The 20,730-nt window shown below is 32.1% G+C and overlaps 1 protein-coding gene across 2 annotated transcripts in view; it reads right to left on the bottom strand.

Annotated features, from left to right (window-relative positions):
* Positions 1 to 20,730, bottom strand: part of PRKACB (protein kinase cAMP-activated catalytic subunit beta) — a 117,476-nt gene that overhangs the window by 35,845 nt on the left and 60,901 nt on the right. For both annotated transcript variants that reach the window (XM_045801918.2, XM_045801917.2), the window contains exon 2: positions 1,047 to 1,108. In XM_045801918.2, coding sequence (XP_045657874.1) covers positions 1,047 to 1,108 — 62 coding nt within the window. The remainder of the gene's footprint in view (positions 1 to 1,046; positions 1,109 to 20,730) is intronic.

Below are 20,730 nucleotides of genomic sequence, written 5' to 3'. Positions count from 1 at the left end.
AATGATTTTAAATTGCTATGAGATTCTAAATCAACGTAGAAAGAAAAAGCTCTTATAATTCTGATTGAATTATTTACTTTTATGGATTAATGCTTAATTTTTCGGTTCTAACACCACCAATTGAAATGTTTAATAGAGTTCCTAAGTAAATAATGAAAACAGGCCTAAGTAATAGACAACAAACAGAACATCTCTTTTTGCTAGTTATTGCTTTTCATACAAATGTGCCATCTTCCTCACTTTCCTCAATGTTTCATGTTAGATAATGTCTAACTTTCTACGACTGATAGAGTAACTATGTCTTAAGTACAAGTCATGCTTTTAATCTTAATATCTTCATAAAAAATGGTGGTATGATAGTTATCTTCATAAAATAATATTTAGAATTAAATATTTTTTAGTGAAAAAGGTAGTTGAAATAAAAATTTTTGTGGTAGGAATAGATGTTCAAAATCGAATCTAGTACTTAAGTTCATTAATTATTTATAACTTCAAAAAGAGATTTTTTGGCAAATATAAGTGGCTCTTTTTAAACACAGTTTTTAGGTCTCAGTTACAATTTAAAATACTTAATGTAGAATTTACCCCATCCAATGTTTATGAAAAAGGATCCTCGTGTACTTGGTATGTTGCCAATAGCCAAGCATTTGTGATTAAGAATTTGAAACTGCACAATAGTATCCTTATTGTTGTAATTAATAAAAATAACAAAACTGCTATCAAAGGCACAAATCAAAATTACTATACATTAAATATATCAAGAGTTTGTAGTGGCTTGTAACTAGTATCAAAATTTATATAATCACATATTGTAATGGAAATTAGGTTCTTCTCCAATTTAGGTATACATAAAATTTTTAGTTAGCAAATCAAAACATACTGTTATAATATTATGGCAAAATTACTATGTTAAGCTTACTTTTCAAAATGCGACTTGAAAGCTTAATGCTATTTTACAGTTTCTAAAGTAGTAAATTACCTGGGCAAGAAACATGATTTTATATAACAGGACTTTGAAATTGTAGAAAATTTTAAATATTCCTTACCGGAGCAGGATTTTCCCATTTTTTAAGAAAGTCTTCTTTGGCTTTGGCTAGAAACTCTTTCACTGAAAATATAATAAAACAAAAACAAAAATTTTGTCTTGTAAGAATATTTATATTTACATGTGATATAAAGTATATTTAAAAACACAGACATATGTCAACTATTGTTACCATGAAACATGTATTCATAGCCATGATAAACTAGAGGACTATTTATTTCCTCTAAATAAGAAGCAAATATTTTCTTAAATTTCTAAGAATCTCTAATACTAGTCTATATGGAGATCACTTTCATTATTTCAAATCTAATAATAAAAATACCATTCCTGAAAACATACCTGAAAGTAATGTAAAAAAGTTAGAAATCAATCTAGACGAAAATACTGATTGTAAATTAGCCAGCAGTGGTATTAACAAAGCTGTTAAATACAAGAAGTGAAGACATCTGGAGAATGTGAACTTGTTGATTTGTGGAATTTCAAATATAATTGACTTTGATAAAAGGCTGTTTTCAGGTATAAGGATTTATGTTATTAGATTTGTGTTTTCTCTACTGATGGTAGAGAGAAAAGGAAAAAAAAAAATACAGGCTACACATAAAGGATACCCACAAAGACTTAAAAACAAAACAGAACAAAACACCAAAAACAAAACACCCAAACAGCTTAAAAATCTCATTCTAAATTTGGAGCAAAACTAAATGCCTGAATGCCTAACTTAAAATGTACACTAAAGTAAAGCATTCAAAACCAGATGTTTATCTAGTGATCAATAACGGCTACATTATCAAGCTGTGATTTGAAGTTTTAAGATTTGTTAAATGATGAATCATTTAAGAGGTTTCCTCTTTTTCATTTTCTTTCCACAAAGTTTCCGTAATGACTTCTGTTTACAAAATGACTTCAGGAGTTTAAAAACAAATACGAAAAAAATTCCAGAGATAAGACAGCGTTAACAAAATGTATTCTTTTTCCTATCGTCAGGTATGAGAGCAAAACCTGGGGATTCAAGAAGTATTTATTTTAGTATTTCTTTTTGTTTGGAAGTTCCCAATATTTCTCTGATACCTAAATTTATAAATAAAGAAGATGACAGAATTTAAGTAGTGTTGAAATAGTAAAAAGCTAGGCAAAATGAACTGTGGGACACTGGCATTTATTTCAGAAATGCTAAGAGTGATGATGATGATGCAGAAAAGACAAAACTAATAGTTGGAAGTGAGTGGCTCACAAATTCTTTGATAAGATCATCTAATGATGTAGTGGTATTATCGTGAGGCATTTTAAGATATACATTATTATTTCCTCCTTTACCTTTGTAAAGTACCTTTACCAAAACACTGTTGCAAAACAAAAAAGGCTGTTGACATTCTAAATGTTTTGAGATTTTAAAATGGTGATGACGAGCACCAGGAGCAGATATTAGCTTTTAAGTAACACCAGAGTGTTCGTTTCTGAAGACATTATTTTACTGCTTCATATAAACTGTCACTTGTATTTTGCTGTAAAATACTCTCAAAATACCTATTTTAGAAAATTTGAGAAAAATAATTTTTAAAATCAGAATCTTCCCATTGTATGAAAATCTCAAGCACCAAAACAATGAATCAAATAATTGCACCTAATTATGCAAATATGATCTAATTCTTCCTGGGGGTGGATTTGGGGGTGGAAAAGTCTTACATTTTGAGTTTAGGATGGTTCAAGTCATCCTACTTCTAAAAGTTAATGCACTAGTTACAACTGAAGAAGAGTGGTCTTAGAAGATTTTATTTTATTTTACTATTTTATTTTATTTTACTATTTTATTTTATTTAGTCTATTCTTCTCCTGGATCAGACATATTTGCAATGGCACTGACTTAGAGATGACAGCTAAAATAAATTAAAAACATAATTTCCTGCCAAATGCAACTGTGGCTTTTAAGACACAACAACTTGTGATTCTCAAAATATACATCTGATTTCTTTTGAAAAATATTTTTGGTTATCTTCTATTTATAGAACCTGCACATCAAGTTGTGGTATAAATTCTCCAGATGTGTGTATGAGTATAGATAATTTGGAGACAAGGAAGAGAATCAGGGAAAGAAAAAAGGAACCAAAACATTCCTAACATCCTGTTTCAGTTTCTGTCACTTCCTGCTAAGTGGATCTGGAGTTAAGAAAAAAGTAACTGTCAAAGGAAGGACTGGCAGTATTTGTCAAAGATGGTACACTGAAAGAAAATTTCCTTTTTCCTCCTTGGTGTATGAGCTAGAGGAAAAATTTCAGGTACTACTTAATTTTATTCACTAATAGGATATTCAGTAAATTCTATGAAATAGTCTCTGTATTCATCAATATTCTAAGTTCACTGCTAAGTAACATTATAGAAAGTAACCGTTTTCAAAAAGGTCTCACATGAAAATATCAGAAATGGATAGGAATCAAAGATATTAAATTTTGTGAAATATTTCAACAAATAGATTCCCTTTTAGAGTAAGGATAAATATTAATTATGTCATTAAATAGTTGCATGAAGCAAATTCTATTCCTGAAACATTTTTGTCACATGAGTATATATACATACATAAAATTTCTAGTTCATATGTGCACTATTTAGATGCAAAGATGAACACAGTTAACTCTGTAACACTGTAAGTTAACCAAAATAATCATCTTACAAATATAAACAGCAGAAATAAAATATGTCACAATATGCTGGGTTATGAATAACTCTAGAACAATAGGCAATCTAGAACCACATGTATTTGCTTTGGTTTTTACTATTTTTAGACAGTGGTAAATTTCACTTTCTAAATATTTTTCTCTGGTTGTTTATTTTTTTATTTTTTTTAAAGATTTTATTTATTTATCTGAGAGAGAGAGATTGAGAGAAAGAGTGGGGGGAGGGGCAGAGGGAGAAGCAGATTCCCCGCAGAGCAGGGAGCCAGATATGGGACTTGATCCCAGGATGCTGGGATCATGACCTGAGCCGAAGACAGATGCTAACCTACTGAGCCACCCAGGCACCCTTTCTCTGGTTGTTTAAAAAAATTTCCATCCACTGACATAAGGTGTTGGCAGCTAATTAACAAAATAAGTGGTAGGAGAGATAGCCAAATCTAAATACAACAGCACATTCAATCCAGAGTTTCCAATAAAGCATATACTTGAAGTTCTCAAATTTGTTGGTTTTCTTGTTGTATTCTAATATGTATGCAATATCTACATTTAACCGTTTAAACCATTGTGATATTCTGAAACAGCCATAAGTTTTGGAGGTTGGCAAATCTGAGTTGGATTATTGGCTCTAATACTTCTTAGCTACATGATTATGGATAACTAAGTACCTAATGGTGATTAGCACTCTCCTTAGGAAAATATCTCAATGAAAAATTTTTCTGCAAATATATTTTGTCCTGTACTGGTCATAATATATTATAAAAAATGAAAAGGACATACCAAAAATTAAATCAATTTCTTCCTAGGAGTATACATTTCAATTATATATATTTTTTCCAAATAAATTTATTTTCTTTTCCATCTGTATCATTTAAAGATACCACATTGCATTAAAAAGAAATGAGCATACCAAAGGAATCTATTCCTACAAATAGAACTGAATGTTTACCCACACTCATGAGATAAAGAAGAAACAAAGTGACAATTTTTATGTTTCCACAAGTACATAAAAAATTTAATTCTTATTGCCCTCAAAATATTTTTGAATATATTTATACATATATACACAGCTTAAAACACACAGCTTAAAAATTAGATTACAAAGTTCATTTTAAACATTAGGAAAATTCACTAAAAAGTCAAGTATGGCATATCTTTATTCCATGTTATGCAGATAATCCTCCAATGAATAAGAATGTTTCACTAATTATATTTAGTAAAGGTATTTATTAGGCACTTTTGGATTCTGTGTTAAATACACTTACATTACTGCTTAATATAAAAAGAGCATGTTATTAGTTAAAGTATGCCACTATCCAATGCTTAAAAGAGGTTGTCATTCATGGTTTGTACGAAGAATTTAGAAATCCATTACTATACAGATTACAACTACTCTGATATTAAGTTCTTCAGTTTTTTTGTAGTGAGATAAATGTCACCTCCCTTTTTAACATGTCTTTTACAATAAAAACACAGCTTTATTCAACTTTTATTTAATGGATGTCAGAAAAAATGAAGAGAAACAATCAGAAAATAGAACAAAACAGACTATAAACTTTCTAGGATAAATATCCACTTAAAATATTAGCTGTTTTGTTCCAAATTTACAACAGTATATTTTCTTTAAAAAACCATTCATTAACCTGAGTTATCTAATTTAAGTGGTGTGTATTAATCTGTCTTCTGCTACCCTGTACAACTCCCACTACTTTACAATGTTGTATTTGTTGTTTCTAAAATATCACATAAGAAACTGCAATATAAATCATTTCTATAGATCCAATTCAAAGTAAAACCAAACCATTTCCTCTATCAACTAAAATATTTTATGAACTCTGTATATTTTATAAAAATATAACTTATGAGGAGCATAACAACTAGCAAACAACCAAATAAAAAATTTAAAGGTAACATTTGTTTTATTAAAAAGTAGTTGCCTACCAGATACTTCTGAAGAGGAGCAAGCTTGTATCCAAAAAAAATAAACAGTGATTAAATAACACTCACAAAACAACATATTAGCATGATGTCCCCTATACACATTTTCTCAGAATATTATGTACAGAAATAAAACATTAATACGGAACCTCATTTTTTTGACATATTCAAAGAGGGCTTTTTAAAAATTAAATGGTAAAGAAATAAAATCAGTATTTTTTTAGTGTCAAAATCAATACCATTCTAATTCTCCATAAAACAACTAACAACAACTTTTAACTCTTGTAGCAATAGTGCTAATAATGTTAAGTAGTGTATACTGAAATACACACCCTGTAACTATTGCAATGCCATCATCACTAGACTTATTATTTATTCAAAACTCCACTGTAGGAACAGCACTTTGAACCTCCCTTTTGAAAGACATTAGTGTCTCTCTGGCATTTACTTCCTTGGTGCTAATTTAACAATCTTTCAACAACATTTACTGAGCACTGTTTAGTGGTGCCAGAAACTGAGCTAGACTTTGGGAATACTACAAAGAATAAGCATATCTCCACTGTTCAGGAGGTGAGAAGCTAATGGGGAGATACATGAACCATTAGAATGCAATGTGACAAAGACCACAGCTAAGGAAACTATAAGGTACTATGAGAGCTCGAAAGAGGAAATTCTTAGGTAAAGTAAGACATAATAGAGGACACAGCATTTATGCTGAGTCTTTAAGGACAGAGTTCTTCTAGCAGAAAAAGTTAAGGATGAAGACCTACTAGGCTGGAATGATCTTGTGTAAAAGGTATGGAGGAAGTGGCATGGCTTACCCAGCAATGGCAACTGATTTGCATAGCTGCAGCACAGGATATAGGTGTGCAGCAGCATTGAGGGGTGAAGTGTATAGGTAAGAAGGCGCCCAATCATGAGGGTAGCTATTTGCCATGGTGATGCTTTTCAATATGTAGGAAGGAATGGGAGTAAACTGAGGTATTCACAATTGCTGGACTCTATTTCTTCTGGGAAACAGGAAGCACGATCATTTGCTAAGGAAGACTGGGGCCAGAGGGAGTAAGGAGCATTTAATGGTTGGGGTTTGAGGCCTGGAGGTTTAAACCTTGATGGCTCTTTACATAGGGAATAAGGAAGAGGGCTATTCCTCTAAAATTTCCCATTAGGAAAAGAGAAAGTATTAGGTACTATAAACAATGGTATGATTCTTAATATTTTTTGTAATAATAGTTTAATTTTTTTTTTTTTTACTGAACAGATTATAATTCATGGGTCTCCTGATCTCTCTGCAATTAAATTATTTTTATTTTCCTCCTTTACCTTAATCAAAGCATTAGTCTAAGAGTTATTTTGTGTATATCGGAAAGCACAGAACAGGATACAAACTGAGGTTATTTACCTATGAAAATACCAAGTTCTATCAAAAAATAACAGAACAGTACAATCCCTTCCAAAACCTCTGGAAGGTGTAAATCTAGTTGAGTGTAATAGTCTGTCTTCTGTCACCCCTATTTCAAACACCCACCTCTTTGGAGCTCTTCAATTGTTATTTCTAAGAATAACCCCCACACACATACACTGTACTACAAATATTTTCAGTAAACTAAATATAAAACATTCTAGTTGCCACAAAACACCTAATAAAAATCCAATTTATAGCAACAAAGCAACAGAATTATTCTGTAAAAAATGGTGTCCTACCAGATGCTTCTGATGATTTGCGTGCTTGATCAAAAAGAATAAATAAGTTAAACAGATTAAATAACACATAAAATAACATATCCACAAGAAGTAACCCATTCGTATATGTTCATTAGTATATTTATACACAGAAAAAGAATGAAAAGTACTTGGGCATACATATTCAGAAGTGTTTTATCTAAGGATTACAACACATTCTCTGGACGTATATTTTTTTTAACCAACCAAACCCTATTCTGGAAATGTGTTAATGAAATATCATATTCTATCCCTTTAATATGAAGACCAGTTGTGTTCACCTTACTGAGGGGACAAATAAAGTGTCCCTTTATTTGCTTCACCATATTCAAGCATGTTCACTCAGAGCAAGTTCACTGGAATCTTAAAAATGATACTGAGTATAAGAGCAACTTTAATTACTGCAATTGTATTTGTGCATTTCAGTGGATGGGACCATGCCTACTTTTGTTTTCTAAGATACATCTAGTCATGCATAAAGTCACACATGAATGAGTGTTTAGAAATTTAACAGGCAATGAAAATTATATTTCCTATTGAAATAACAATTTTACTCTTCTTTCTTTTTCTTATGCTTTTTAATTGGTTAATTCTTTATCAAGTCTTGGTTACAAGTGAACAGTATAATTGACTAACTTTGACTAAACAAAAAATAAATTTTTTTGTGAAACATATATATTTGAATGATCAAATTATAGAAACACATTAATTTATTTAACTAGCATCTACATGGAGAAATGGATACACCATGAATCCACATAGTGTACTCATTCACAACTAATGACATATACATGCTTTCTCTCCCAACTTGCTCTTGATTTAGGGATGTGGATTTTCTAGGCTATCCAAGTCATGTTTGTTTGGAGATATTCCCTGTAGGATTTTGTAATAAAAACTTAAAATTTATAGCCATAAGTGACCCAAGCTATCTTTGAAGTACTCTTTGAAATGTACTGGACTTCCTTAATTGTTCACTGAGACTTTTTCTTGGAGAAATATTATATAATCACAATCATATGTTAAAGATTTTCCATTCAGTTCTGAATTAAAATATTCTGTCTTGCTACCAGACAGTATAGAGTGAGGAGTGGATCCCTAGATGATAGGGTATGCACATTTTCAACTTTATTAGATAGTAATAAATGCCTCAATAAATGTTGTGCCAGTTTATTTTGCCACCATTCTTTGATGGTCCATATCCTCAATAAAATGTATTACTAATATAATGGGTATAAAATCATATCTTATGGTTAAAGATTAGGTAAATATCTCTCAGTAAAATTTTATAATTTTCCCTTACAAGTCTTCTTATACTTTTATTAGATATGGTCCTAGGTTCTTTAGGGTTTGGGTTGCTATTGTAAAAGGGAGAATTTAAAAAAAACAACCACCATTTGTTTATTGCTGATGTATGGTTGATGTTTATATACTGATCTTATTGTATCTGGCAAACTCTCTTATTAATTCTAAAATAACACTGGTAGAGTCTCTTGAATTCTCTATGCAGAGAATCACCTATCGACTGTGAATAATGACAATTTTGTTCGCTCCATTTTTTTTTTTTAAGATTTTATTTATTTACTTGACAGAGAGAGACAGCCAGCAAGAGAGGGAACACAAGCAGGGGGAGTGGGAGAGGAAGAAGCAGGCTCCCAGCGGAGGAGCCTGATGTGGGGCTCGATCCCAGAACACCAGGATCATGCCCTGAGCCGAAGGCAGACGCTTAAGGACTGAGCCACCCAGGCGCCCCTGAAGATTTCTATTATATTCTTGTAAGTTCAGGTATTCATTTAAACGGATGCTTGTTATATTTTAATTAGCATTTCTAGATGCTGTTGTACCATCATTAATTTTTGCTCTAGAAAGCTTTTCAAATTATCTAATCTAAAGTGTTTGGATTTTTTTTCTTTATAAGTTGTAAGATGCAAAGATACCTAGATGTTTGTACAATTTTTTATCTTTGAAATTCAAAACTTCTATCAGGATATATTTAGGTGTTGGTGTTTGTATTAATCTTTGTTAAAACACAATGAGCTCATTGAATCTATAGATTCAGGGTTATTTTCAACTAAGAAATTTCCCTGAATCACATTTTTTTATTATTGCTTCTATTTTATTGGTCACTATCTGTTCTGAAGGAATGCTGTTCATTTAATTTGTAGAGTTTCCTACTCTAACATACTTTTTAGCTCATAATTTTTATCTTGTCCATTCCCCCTAGATTCTGGTAGGTTTTATCAAGCTAATTCTTCACATCGTTAATTTACTTTCCGGCAGTGATTATTTTGCTCTTTATTGCTTCTAATGCAGCTTTATGTTCTGCAAATGCCAGGTTCATTTTCTAATAACCATTCCTTATCATAATTTCTTTTCTACTCCTGCCTGTCAGCCAGCTCTCTTCTCATCCTACTGTCTTTTTTTTTTTTTAATCTTATCTTTCAAGTAAACACAGATTCATGTTCACTTGGAATTTTTAAGAATTCAACATAGATGTTATTTATAATTTCTTATTTTTAAACTCTCCCCAATACATTTTCTAAATATAAGTTCACTCTTTTCCTCTTCAAGTCTGTGATTTATCCTTTAATGATGCATAATCTCATTCATAGGCTCCATGTTGTGGCTTTTCTTGTCTATCCATTTATAAACAATGAGAAGCCTTTCAGAACTTTACAAATGCCCCCAAATAAGGTGGATCTTCTCACTTCATATTGTGGTGTGTTAGAGTCAACTTCTCAGATCTTTTAATTGGTACATATTTATATTATCACCTAAATAATTCAGGGACTTTCAGAAATGGGAATGGAGGCAGGACCATAGGGTTTCTTACTGGTGGTGATGCCCACCACATCAAGGAAGAGCCCTGTTATATCTGGAAGTAGAAAAGCCATATTTTCAACTTGGAATAGCTTAACAAATTCTTGGCTGACCCATAACTGTTTTAAAATGAAAGTAATCACCAGTGTTGGATCTTCTACTCATCTCCTCCAAAGCCCTTCTTATAAGCTTCATCTATCATTCCAAGTTGGTGAGGATGAAACTATTGCTTATTAATTTTCCATAAAGGCAAGCTACTCAAAGTAAAACTGTTAGACTTTGGTGTAAGATCTTCAATCTGATACTGTATATTTCTGGGCAAGTACACTTTCTTAATTCTAGAACTGAGACTGATCAACTGTTTTTCCATTTTGTGTTCTTATATAGTTAATCAGGAAAATACAGACCTAGAAAGGGGCATTAAGTAAATGCTTGTGCTCAAGTCTGTAACTTCCCTGTCATTCACAGCAAGTTAAGCTTCCTCTTCAGAGATTTGCCCTCCATTGCAGCTAGGCCAGTAAAAGTTCTCTCCTGGGATCTTGAAATAAGGGTTCTAGTTTTGTTCTGATAAGCATATGAATCAAAAACTAAAACACATGACTGATATTTTTTCATTGATAATGTAAGAAAAGAACTCAAATATGGGTAATTTTTAGTCATTCATTTATTCCATAAGAATTTATGAATTCATTACTACATTTGGTGCCCTGGGACAGCTACTGGAAACACAGAGATTAACTCAGCACTACCCTTGACTTGAGGAGTTCAAAGTTTGGAGATTGGAAACTGACATGCCAGTATATAATTTCAGTATAATATAAACAACTGTTACAGTTTGTAAGTCTGTTTTGGGAGTATAAGGGAATCACTTAACTCTTTAGAGTCAATGATGAAGGCACTGAAAAACATAGCTGGTTTTCATAATTTTTGTGATAGAAGATATAAATACAGAAAGGTAGCAAGGAATAATATGTAGTATAGTATGGCCAGATCAGAATTTTATGAGAGAGATGCAGATAAATAAAGCCAGAAAGGTAGGTCATTGATCTTACATACTTTACTTTAAGGAATTTCACCTTTATCTTAGAGACAATAAGGAATAACTGAAAGTTTTCATGTTGGGTTATGAAATGGGCATATTGGCATTTAAAAAATGGCAGCATGTTAAATGGTCTGGAGGGGTATAAAACTGGCAGCTGAGAGGCTAGTGAAGCAATTACTAGAATAGGACTGAGAATATATAGAATGCTTAATCTTAAGCATTCCCGGTGTTAGTGTGACTAGAGAAAACTGAGTGATTTCTGATGCATTTCTGTTATAGAATCAATAAAAATTAATGACTGAGTACCTGCCTGGGGTGGGGTTAAAAACAAGTTAGGAATTACTATAAGGTTTCTGTTTTAAATTCCTACATGGGCCCTGGGATCATTAACAGAAATCAGAATCAACGAAAAAGAAGTAGATTTGGGATGGAAAGAGAAAATTCACGTTTGAGCTGAATGTTCAGGTAACAACTGAAGATGTGGGCATCGATGAGATCATTCAGAAAGAATATAGCATTAAGAGAGGGCCAAAGATAGATTCTCAGAGAAACCTAACACTTAATAGGCAGGAAGGAGAAAAAGAGTAGCTTTTTAACTAGAAAAATACCACATGCATATAAATACCACATGTATAGCTATAAACTCAGATAAAAAGGACTAGCATTTGTTTATTTTTACAAATAAAATCACACTTCATTTGTGATTTCCCACATTTTGAAATGGCTAAGGCTTGGAACCACTTATGACAGGAGTAAAATTAGTTGAAACTGGACAATACTGAAAAAGTCAGAATGTCTAAGCGTGGTTACTAAGATCCCTATGGTAGACAGGGCTATAAGGACAAGCCAATACAGTCAAGCATATCAAATATCATCTGAGTAATCCATACATCCTTTAAAGAGAAATAAAACAATAGAAAAGCAGCAACAATTTTCTTCAGCTATAACCAATACATCCAACTGTAAAACCTCTAGAACACCACAGTGGTTACCAAAAATTCTGTTTTGAAACCAAACTTTCAAAGGAAAACACTCACTGGCCAGAGTCAAAGAAATCTAATATTTTAAGTATGATAACCAGATATATTCAATTTTGATATCCATAGAAATCCTAAGGAATGTTAACATGTTGATTTTGTAGTATTAGCCCAAATTTAAAACACTAGATCAGAAGGATCTACCTACTAACAGGAAAATAACAATAACAATTCTTAATATCTTGCATATAAAAATGTCCTTTAATGTCTGATATCATTTTATAAACAAATACCTAACAGTATTGAAGAGGCTTATGGTACATGCCAGCAGGATAAAAAAAATATTTATTGGCAGTAATGAGGTGATCTCTAATTATGGAAGAAAAGGTACATCTATTTTGAATTCTGTCATTATATAGCAAAAACCCCACTCTCTCAGGTTCTGAATTCCAATTCCAAATCCTTTGTAAATTATAGACTGTTACACATTATAAGAAAAACAATATAATACTTTTCCTAAAAATGTATCAGATTCAAAGGTTAACTTATAAACATCCTCTTTTTTAGTTAAGCAAAAAGATGCTAATGAATTATGCTCTAAGCAAATATTTCTCACTCTAACAACAGGATATCTATTTTTAGCTGCAGGTTTGGCTTAAAGTGAACAGCTTTTACCCTATGATAAACTGCAGTATATACTGTAGGGTATTTTCTCAAAAAACATTTTTGGAACTGTTTCCCCAAAAAAAGTCATATTATAAAAACAAAAAAGGAAATTAATGATCACAAAAGCACTTATTCTAACAAATTATTTCCCCCAAAACAGTATCTCTGAAAGATTTTAACAAAGCCTCCAAAACCAAAATGCACATATTTATTTCATCATTAAATCTTTATTTTTCAATGAACTGTAGTTAAAAGCAACCAATAAATCAACAAAATTCTGGCAGCATCTTATTCAAGATTAATATTTTTAAAATATCAAAAAGAAGCTAACAAACATTAATATTAGAATGACAAACCAATAAATGGAAAGTTTAATTATCTTCAGGATCAGATACTTAAAAGAAATTCCTCTCTTATCATAGTAGGTCTTTAAAATACTCACTAATTTGTAGCACAATAACAACAGTATTTAATGAATACAATAAATCAAACCATAAAGACATAAAAACTGAATATTGGTATTGTCTATTAATAGTGGTTTTACTTGTTCACAGTTCTCAATGGATTTTAAAAGCAAATTACAATAATGCCAAAATGCAAAAGCATCAACAGAAAATGTAATTCACTGTAGCTCTGGCTTTACAATTTCCCCTTTAGAAAATATTTTTTTCTCTTATAGTTAAATATTTTTTAAAAACATATAGCTGCAGAGGCTCAGAGAGCATACTTACCACTCATGATGAAAACCAACCTTTCCAAAACATATTGCTCAAAACAACAATCCAACAGCAAAGGGAGTTATGCTAATCTCTAGAGGTAGACGAACCGATGGTGTAAACACATACACTGGAACATGCAGCACACAGAAAATGAAAATAGCTTTCTTTTGTTTAAAAAAGAAAAGCCCCTAGAAGCAAAGTATAACTGCCCAGCATGAGATATCACTAGTAAACATCAGATTAATGCCAAAGATGTGTATAACTAGATTTAATTTCTTTCAAGCTGGTTATCGTAGCCTCCTTCATATACCACTAGAACAACTCAAAATGGCAGGGAGAAAATGTTCAAACCAGGATGTATAAGATGTTCTCAATTATATCAGCATGAGTTGTTACCACGGCAACATTAGACCAGAATTATCGGTTCACTTGTAACCAAGGAGTAGCTTTTCTAAAGCTTTAATCAAGCAAGACAAATAAAATATCTTTTTATTTTAGAGCCACATGATTTAAAAATTACCACGTTTTTTAAATTTAAGCACTTATCTACCCCTTTTAGATCTTTCAAAGATATAAAAAAATTGCTGTTTTCTTCAAATACTCACACAATCCCATGTTGAACCTGGCAAGGAACAAACAGCAGAATGATTGCACCTAAACGTCTTTCAATTACACCAGCTCTTACTGCTAGCTGTGGACCTCACTGATATTAAAATGCTGTGTGCTGTTGCTAGTGACTATTGGCGATGAATCTTATTGCCCAGATCGCTGATAGCTTTCATTTTTCATGAGCCAGAAAGCTATACTGCAGTACAAATGTTAACCATTTAAACATTCTGTATTATGGAAGAAACAAAATACAACACTATATATTTCTTCATTTATAAAGCAGAATCATAAAATAATTTATTTATAAACTTCCACTAAATTCAGCATTACAAACTATGTCAGATGCTACTTCAGTGGTTTTCAAAAGAGAATAATATTCAAAAAGTTACCGGAAATTATTGTTGAAATGTAAAATTCCTTACATCAAAAAAGATGAAGATGACAGATTGTATAGTAAGGTGGGCAGACTGGATAACATGGGGAACAGACTATTCTGATTCCCAGAGACCTAAATTTTGTACCGAAATGGTACAAAGGATCTATAGAACCGTTCCTTGTTAGTTTGGAACTTCAGCAAGTGAACTTGCCATTTTGAAAGCTGCCAGGGTAGGACTTGTGGTGATGGGGGACTGAGTAAGTCAGCAAATCTTTTCTCTAAGAAACAACTATGAAGCTGAACAAAATTGTCAAAAACAACGACTTTGTGGTTCTGGAAATCTAGCAATCACAAACAATAAATTGAGAAGCATGTATTCATGAAAAACTGTGAAACGTTGTATAAGAATAGTGGCAGTCTGTGGTGGTCTTGCTTGGTGCTGCTCCTGTTCCCTCAACAGCTCAGTCAGTGCAGTATTTCTATCAGGTAGGGCTGGCCATGACAACCAGCCACTTTGCTGCCAGAGAGGGCTGACGTGATATACAGAGGAGGAAAAAAAAAATATCCCACACGTGATGTTGTCAATAAAGAAGCAAACTGTAGCAAATGAATAGGTAAAGTGTCCAGCTTTGCTAGCCTACAGTTGTGGCCCTTGGTAGGGATGAGCAGCAGACTAGTAGTCTAGCAAGAAATTTAATATAGAAAATGGAAATGAGAGAGTCAAAGAGGACCTAATAAGCTCTTTACATATCCCTGGCTAACCAGGAAGCTATTCCCATAGGGGAGACCCAAGAGGGCCCTGCAGAAGGTTAAAGCTGGATGGGGCGCCTGGGTGGCACAGCGGTTGGGCGCCTGCCTTCGGCTCAGGGCGTGATCTTGGCGTTACGGGATCGGGCCCCACATCAGGCTCCTCTGCTATGAGCCTGCTTCTTCCTCTCCCACTCCCCCTGCTTGTGTTCCCTCTCTTGCTGGCTGTCTCTATCTCTGTCAAATAAATAAAATCTTTAAAAAAAAAAAAAAAGAAGGTTAAAGCTGGTACAGACTTGAAAACTGCCTGAACATTGAATGTGCCCTTCAAGCCACAAATAGCTCCATCAGCACAGACTCGCTCAAAGTATTTGAGCACAACCTCTGATCAATCACTGAATAACAAGTAAGTTACACAGACACAGGGTAATCCCTAGCAGAGAAATCAGCAGCCGGACACCATGGCGGGCAGACCATACAGGCCAAAAAAGTTACTAAAGTTACTAAAAATAAATAAATAAAAACAACTAGGGAAGAAAAAATAATCAGAATCCAGAACTGCTACACAAATATTTTTTAAAAATCATTTTTTTGACAAAAATATATAATCCTTAATGAAGAGAAAAGGCAGGCAATAGAAAATGTCTCTGAACAGGCCAAGATATAGGATTTAGCAGACAAAAGACTTTAAAACAGCTATTAAGAATATATCAAAGAATAAAAGGAAATGTTTAAAGAATTAAAGGAAAATGTAATGGCAATCATATAATAATAAGTTTCAATACAGAAAGAGAAAATATTTACAACATAAAAATTATAGGCTTCGAAAGTACAATAACCAGAATTTACAAACTGACAATATAGGCTCAACAGAAGATCTGAGGGCAAAGACTGAATCAGTGAAGGTGAAGATAGATCAATACAAATACCCAGACTGAAAAATACAGAGAAAAAAAGACAGGAGAAAAATGAACAGAACCTCATAAACCTGTGGGATATCAAGGGTAGCAACATACATGTAATAGGAACCCTAGAAAGAGAGGAGAAAGACAAAGGGCAAAGAAAAAATATTTGAAGAAATACTGGTTGAAAATCCAATTGGATGGAAAACATTACCCCACAGACCCAGAAGGTCAAATAATACCAACTAGAATAAACGCAGAGAGATCCATACCCAGACACATCATATTCAAGTTTTTGAAAGACAAAGAGAAAATCTTAAAAGCAGCAAGAGAAAAATGACATGCACAAGGAAAAAGCAATAGGATTAATTACCAGAAATAGGGAGGTTAGAAGGCAGTGAAATGATATATTCAGAGTGCTAAGAGAAAAAATTAAAAATTTCACAAAAATTTTCTATCCAAAACATTATTCTCCAAAAACAAAGGTGAAAAAGACATTCCTAAATAAATAACAGCTGAGAATGGTTTTGTTTTGTTTTGTTTTGTTTTGTTTTGCAAGAAATATTTAAGGATGTCCTTCAGGCTGAAAGGAAAGGACACTAGACAATACTCAAATTGACAGGAAGAAATGAAGACTACTGGAAATGGTAAAAATATAAGTAAAAGACTTTATAAATAGATACTTTTTTGTCTTCTCAAGTTTTTTAAAGGACTTAAATTGTATGAAATTGCATTGCCGGGTTTACAAAAATATACACGTAATATATGTGAAAATATCACAGAGTTGGAGAAGAAATGGAGATATACTGGATCAAAATAGCTATATTTTACCAGAATTAAGTCAGGATATACTGAAGTAGATTGTGACAAGATAAAATGTACATTATAACCCCTAAATCAAACATTAAGAAAGTACCTTTTAAAAATTTAGTTAAAAAACAAAGAGGAATTAAAATGGCACCTAATAAATATTTGCTTAACACTAAAGACATAAAAGAATAACAACAAAAACTATAAGACATATAGAAAACAAACAGCAAAATGGAAGATGTAAATCCAGCCATATCAATTATTACATTGAATATGAATGGTATATAAAGACAGATGAAAAGGCAGAAATTATCAGACTGGATTAAAAAAAAGCAAGGTCCAACTATATGCTATCTACAAAAGCCAGATTTAAAGATATAAATAGGTTGAAAGGAAAAGGAAAAGAAAAAGACATACCATGCAAAAAGTAACCATAAGACATCTGGAGTACCTAAATCAGTATCAGACAAAATAGACTTAAAGAGAAAAAATAGTACTTCAGACAAAAAAAGGACATTTCATAATGATAAAAGGGCCAATACATCTGAGAGATTTAATGATTAGAAATGTATATGCACTGAACAAAACAGCCCCCAAAATACTAAAACAAAAATGACAGAACTGAAAGAAGAACTAGATAATTCAACAATTATAGTTGAAGATTTCAATATTTCCCTCTAAATAATTCATGGAAAAACTAGACAGATAATCAGCAAAGATACGGAAAACTTGAATAATACCATTGAAATTTGGCATTTTATAAAACACAGCACCTAACATCATCAAAATACATAGTGTTTTTAAGCACACATGGATATTTCCATATTGAGCATATGCTAAATAATATATTAATCTGAAAGGACTAAAAATCATTCAAAATATGTTCTATGATTACAGCAGAATTAAATTAGAAATCAACAACAGAAAATTTGGAAATCCCCAAATATTTGGATTTAAATCACAAAGAAATTTAAAGGACAATTAGAAAATGTTTTGAACTGAATGTACAAACACCGACAAGAAATCAACATTTTATGAAATGTAGACAAAGCAGAGCTTAGAGGGAAATCTGTAGATTTAAACACCTATAGTAGAAAAGAAGAAAGGTCTCAAACAGTAATCTAAGCTTCCACCTTAAGAAACTCAAGAAAGAAGATCAGATTAAACCAAAAACAAACAGCAGATCAGAGCAAAATTCAATGAAATAGAAAATAGAAAAACAACAGAGAAAATGAATAAAACCAAAGTCTTACTGATAAACCTCTAGCTATACTAATGAAACATTAAAACTCATAAAACATAATAAAACAAGACAAAATAGAGAAGATACTAATTACCCAAATGAAAAATGAAAAAACATCATCATCACTGACACTGGAGAATTTTAAAAAATTACAAGGGAATACTATAAACAACTTTATCTTGATTATATAACTTAGATGAACTGCACAAATAGAAAGACACAAGTTACTGAAACTACCTCAAGAAATAGAAAATTTGAAAAGACCTGTGAACAAATTAAATGTTGAATTAGTAATTAAAATTTTTCCCACAAAGAAAAGTTCACATCCATACAATTTCACTGGGGGATTCCATGAAACATCCAAAGATATAATACCAATCCTACATAAACTTTTTCAGAATATAGAGGAGGATGTGACACTTCCAATTTATTCTATAATGTCTGATACCAAAGCTAGACAAAGATCAAAAGAAAATTACAGACCAATATCCATACAATGCAAATATCTTTATCAAAGTATTAACAAACCTAATCCAACAGTATATAAAAAGGATTATATACCATGACCATGTGGGATTTATCCCAGGAATGCAAGGTTGGTTCAACACTGAAAATCAATTAATGAAATATGCTGTATTAATAAAATAAAGATAAAACTACATAATCATCTGAATGTCTGAGTAAGAAGCATTCCATGAAATTCAATACCTTGATAAAGTAGGACCAGAACTTCATCAAGCTGATAAGGGGCATGTGTGTGCGTGTGTGTGGGGGGCGGGGGGAGGGGTACTACATAGCTTACATCAGAGATAATGATGAAAGATGGAATGTTTTCTCCCTAAGACTGGGAATAAGACAAGGATGTCAGCACTCATCACTTCTATGCAATTTTGTGTTAGAAGTTCTAGCCAGTGCAATGAGTTAAGAAAAAAGGCACGTAGATTTGATAAGAAAGAAAGCTGTCTTTATTTGCAGATGACTTGATTCTATATGTAGAAAATTCTAAGGAATCTACAAAGAAACTATTAGAACTAATAAATGAGTTTATTAACATCATAGGATGTAAGATTAATACACAAAAATCAGTAACATTTTAATATACTAGGAAAAACAAAAATCAATAACCTTTTAATATACTAGGAACAAACAATCCAAACATAAAAGAAACCACTCCATTCACAACAGTATTAACAGAAATAAAATTTTTAAAAATCAATTTTAACAAGACTTCTTCACTAAAAAATAGGAAACATTGCATAGAAATTAAAGAACATCTGGGGCGCCTGGGTGGCACAGCGGTTAAGCGCCTGCCTTCGGCTCAGGGCATGATCCCAGCGTTCTGGGATCGAGCCCCACATCAGGATCCTCCGCTATGAGCCTGCTTCTTCCTCTCCCACTCCCCCTGCTTGTGTTCCCTCTCTCGCTGGCTGTCTCTATCTCTGTCGAATAAATAAATAAAATCTTTAAAAAAAAAAAAAGAAATTAAAGAACATCTATAAAATGGAGAAATATTTCATCCTTATGCATTACTCAATATTGTTAAAATAGCAATTCTTTACAAATTAATCTATAGATTCAGTACAATCTCTATTAAAATCCCAGCAGACTTTTTTTTTTTATTAAGAAATGGATAGCTGATGCCAAAAATAGGATTTAAAAAGTGCAGTAAAAATTGGATAGTCATATGAAGGGGGGAAAAAGGACTTCACTCTGTACCTCACATCATATACAAAAACAATTTAAAAAATGGATTTCTAGATGAAAGCAGAGAATAAAAATCTTCATTGCCTTGGGTTAGACAATGATTTGATTTGGCGCCAAAAGTAAAATCTATAAAAAAAAAATGATAAATTGTACTTCACTAAAATCACAAATTTTGTTCCTTAAAGACATCATTTAAGAAATCAAGACACACCATAGACTGAGAGGAAATATTTGCAAATTATGTATTTGCAAAAGAACTTGTGTTCAGAACATATAAAGAACTTTTAAGACTTGATAATAAGAAGGCTAAGATCCTCAGTTTTGGAGGTGGGCAAAAGGTTTGAAAATATGCTTCTCCAAAGAAGATACACAAATGGCTTATTAGAGCATATGAAAATATGCTCAATATCATCAATCATTAGGGAAATACAAACTGAAACCATAATGAAATACCAATTCACATATAACAGAATGGCTATAATAAGACTCATGATATCAAGTATTAACAAAAATGTGAAGAAACTGTAACCCTCATATATTGCTGGTGGCAATGTAAAATGGTAAAGCCACTTAAAACAATTTGGAAGTTTCTTAAAAGAATAAACATAAACTTAGCATATGCCCAGCAATTCTACTAGATATCTACTTAAGAGAACTGAAAGCATTTGTCCACTCAGTCTTGTATACCAAATGTTTATAGCGACATTATCCAAATAACCAAAACCTGGAAACAATCTCAATGTTCAT

Source organism: Ursus americanus, chromosome 12 (genome assembly GCF_024610735.1).
Source record: "Ursus americanus isolate L20-20 chromosome 12, mUrsAme1.1.p, whole genome shotgun sequence".
NCBI classification, from domain to species: Eukaryota; Metazoa; Chordata; class Mammalia; order Carnivora; family Ursidae; genus Ursus; species Ursus americanus.
Note: the sequence above shows the minus strand (reverse complement) of the source record. Positions and strands in the feature narration are given on the sequence as shown.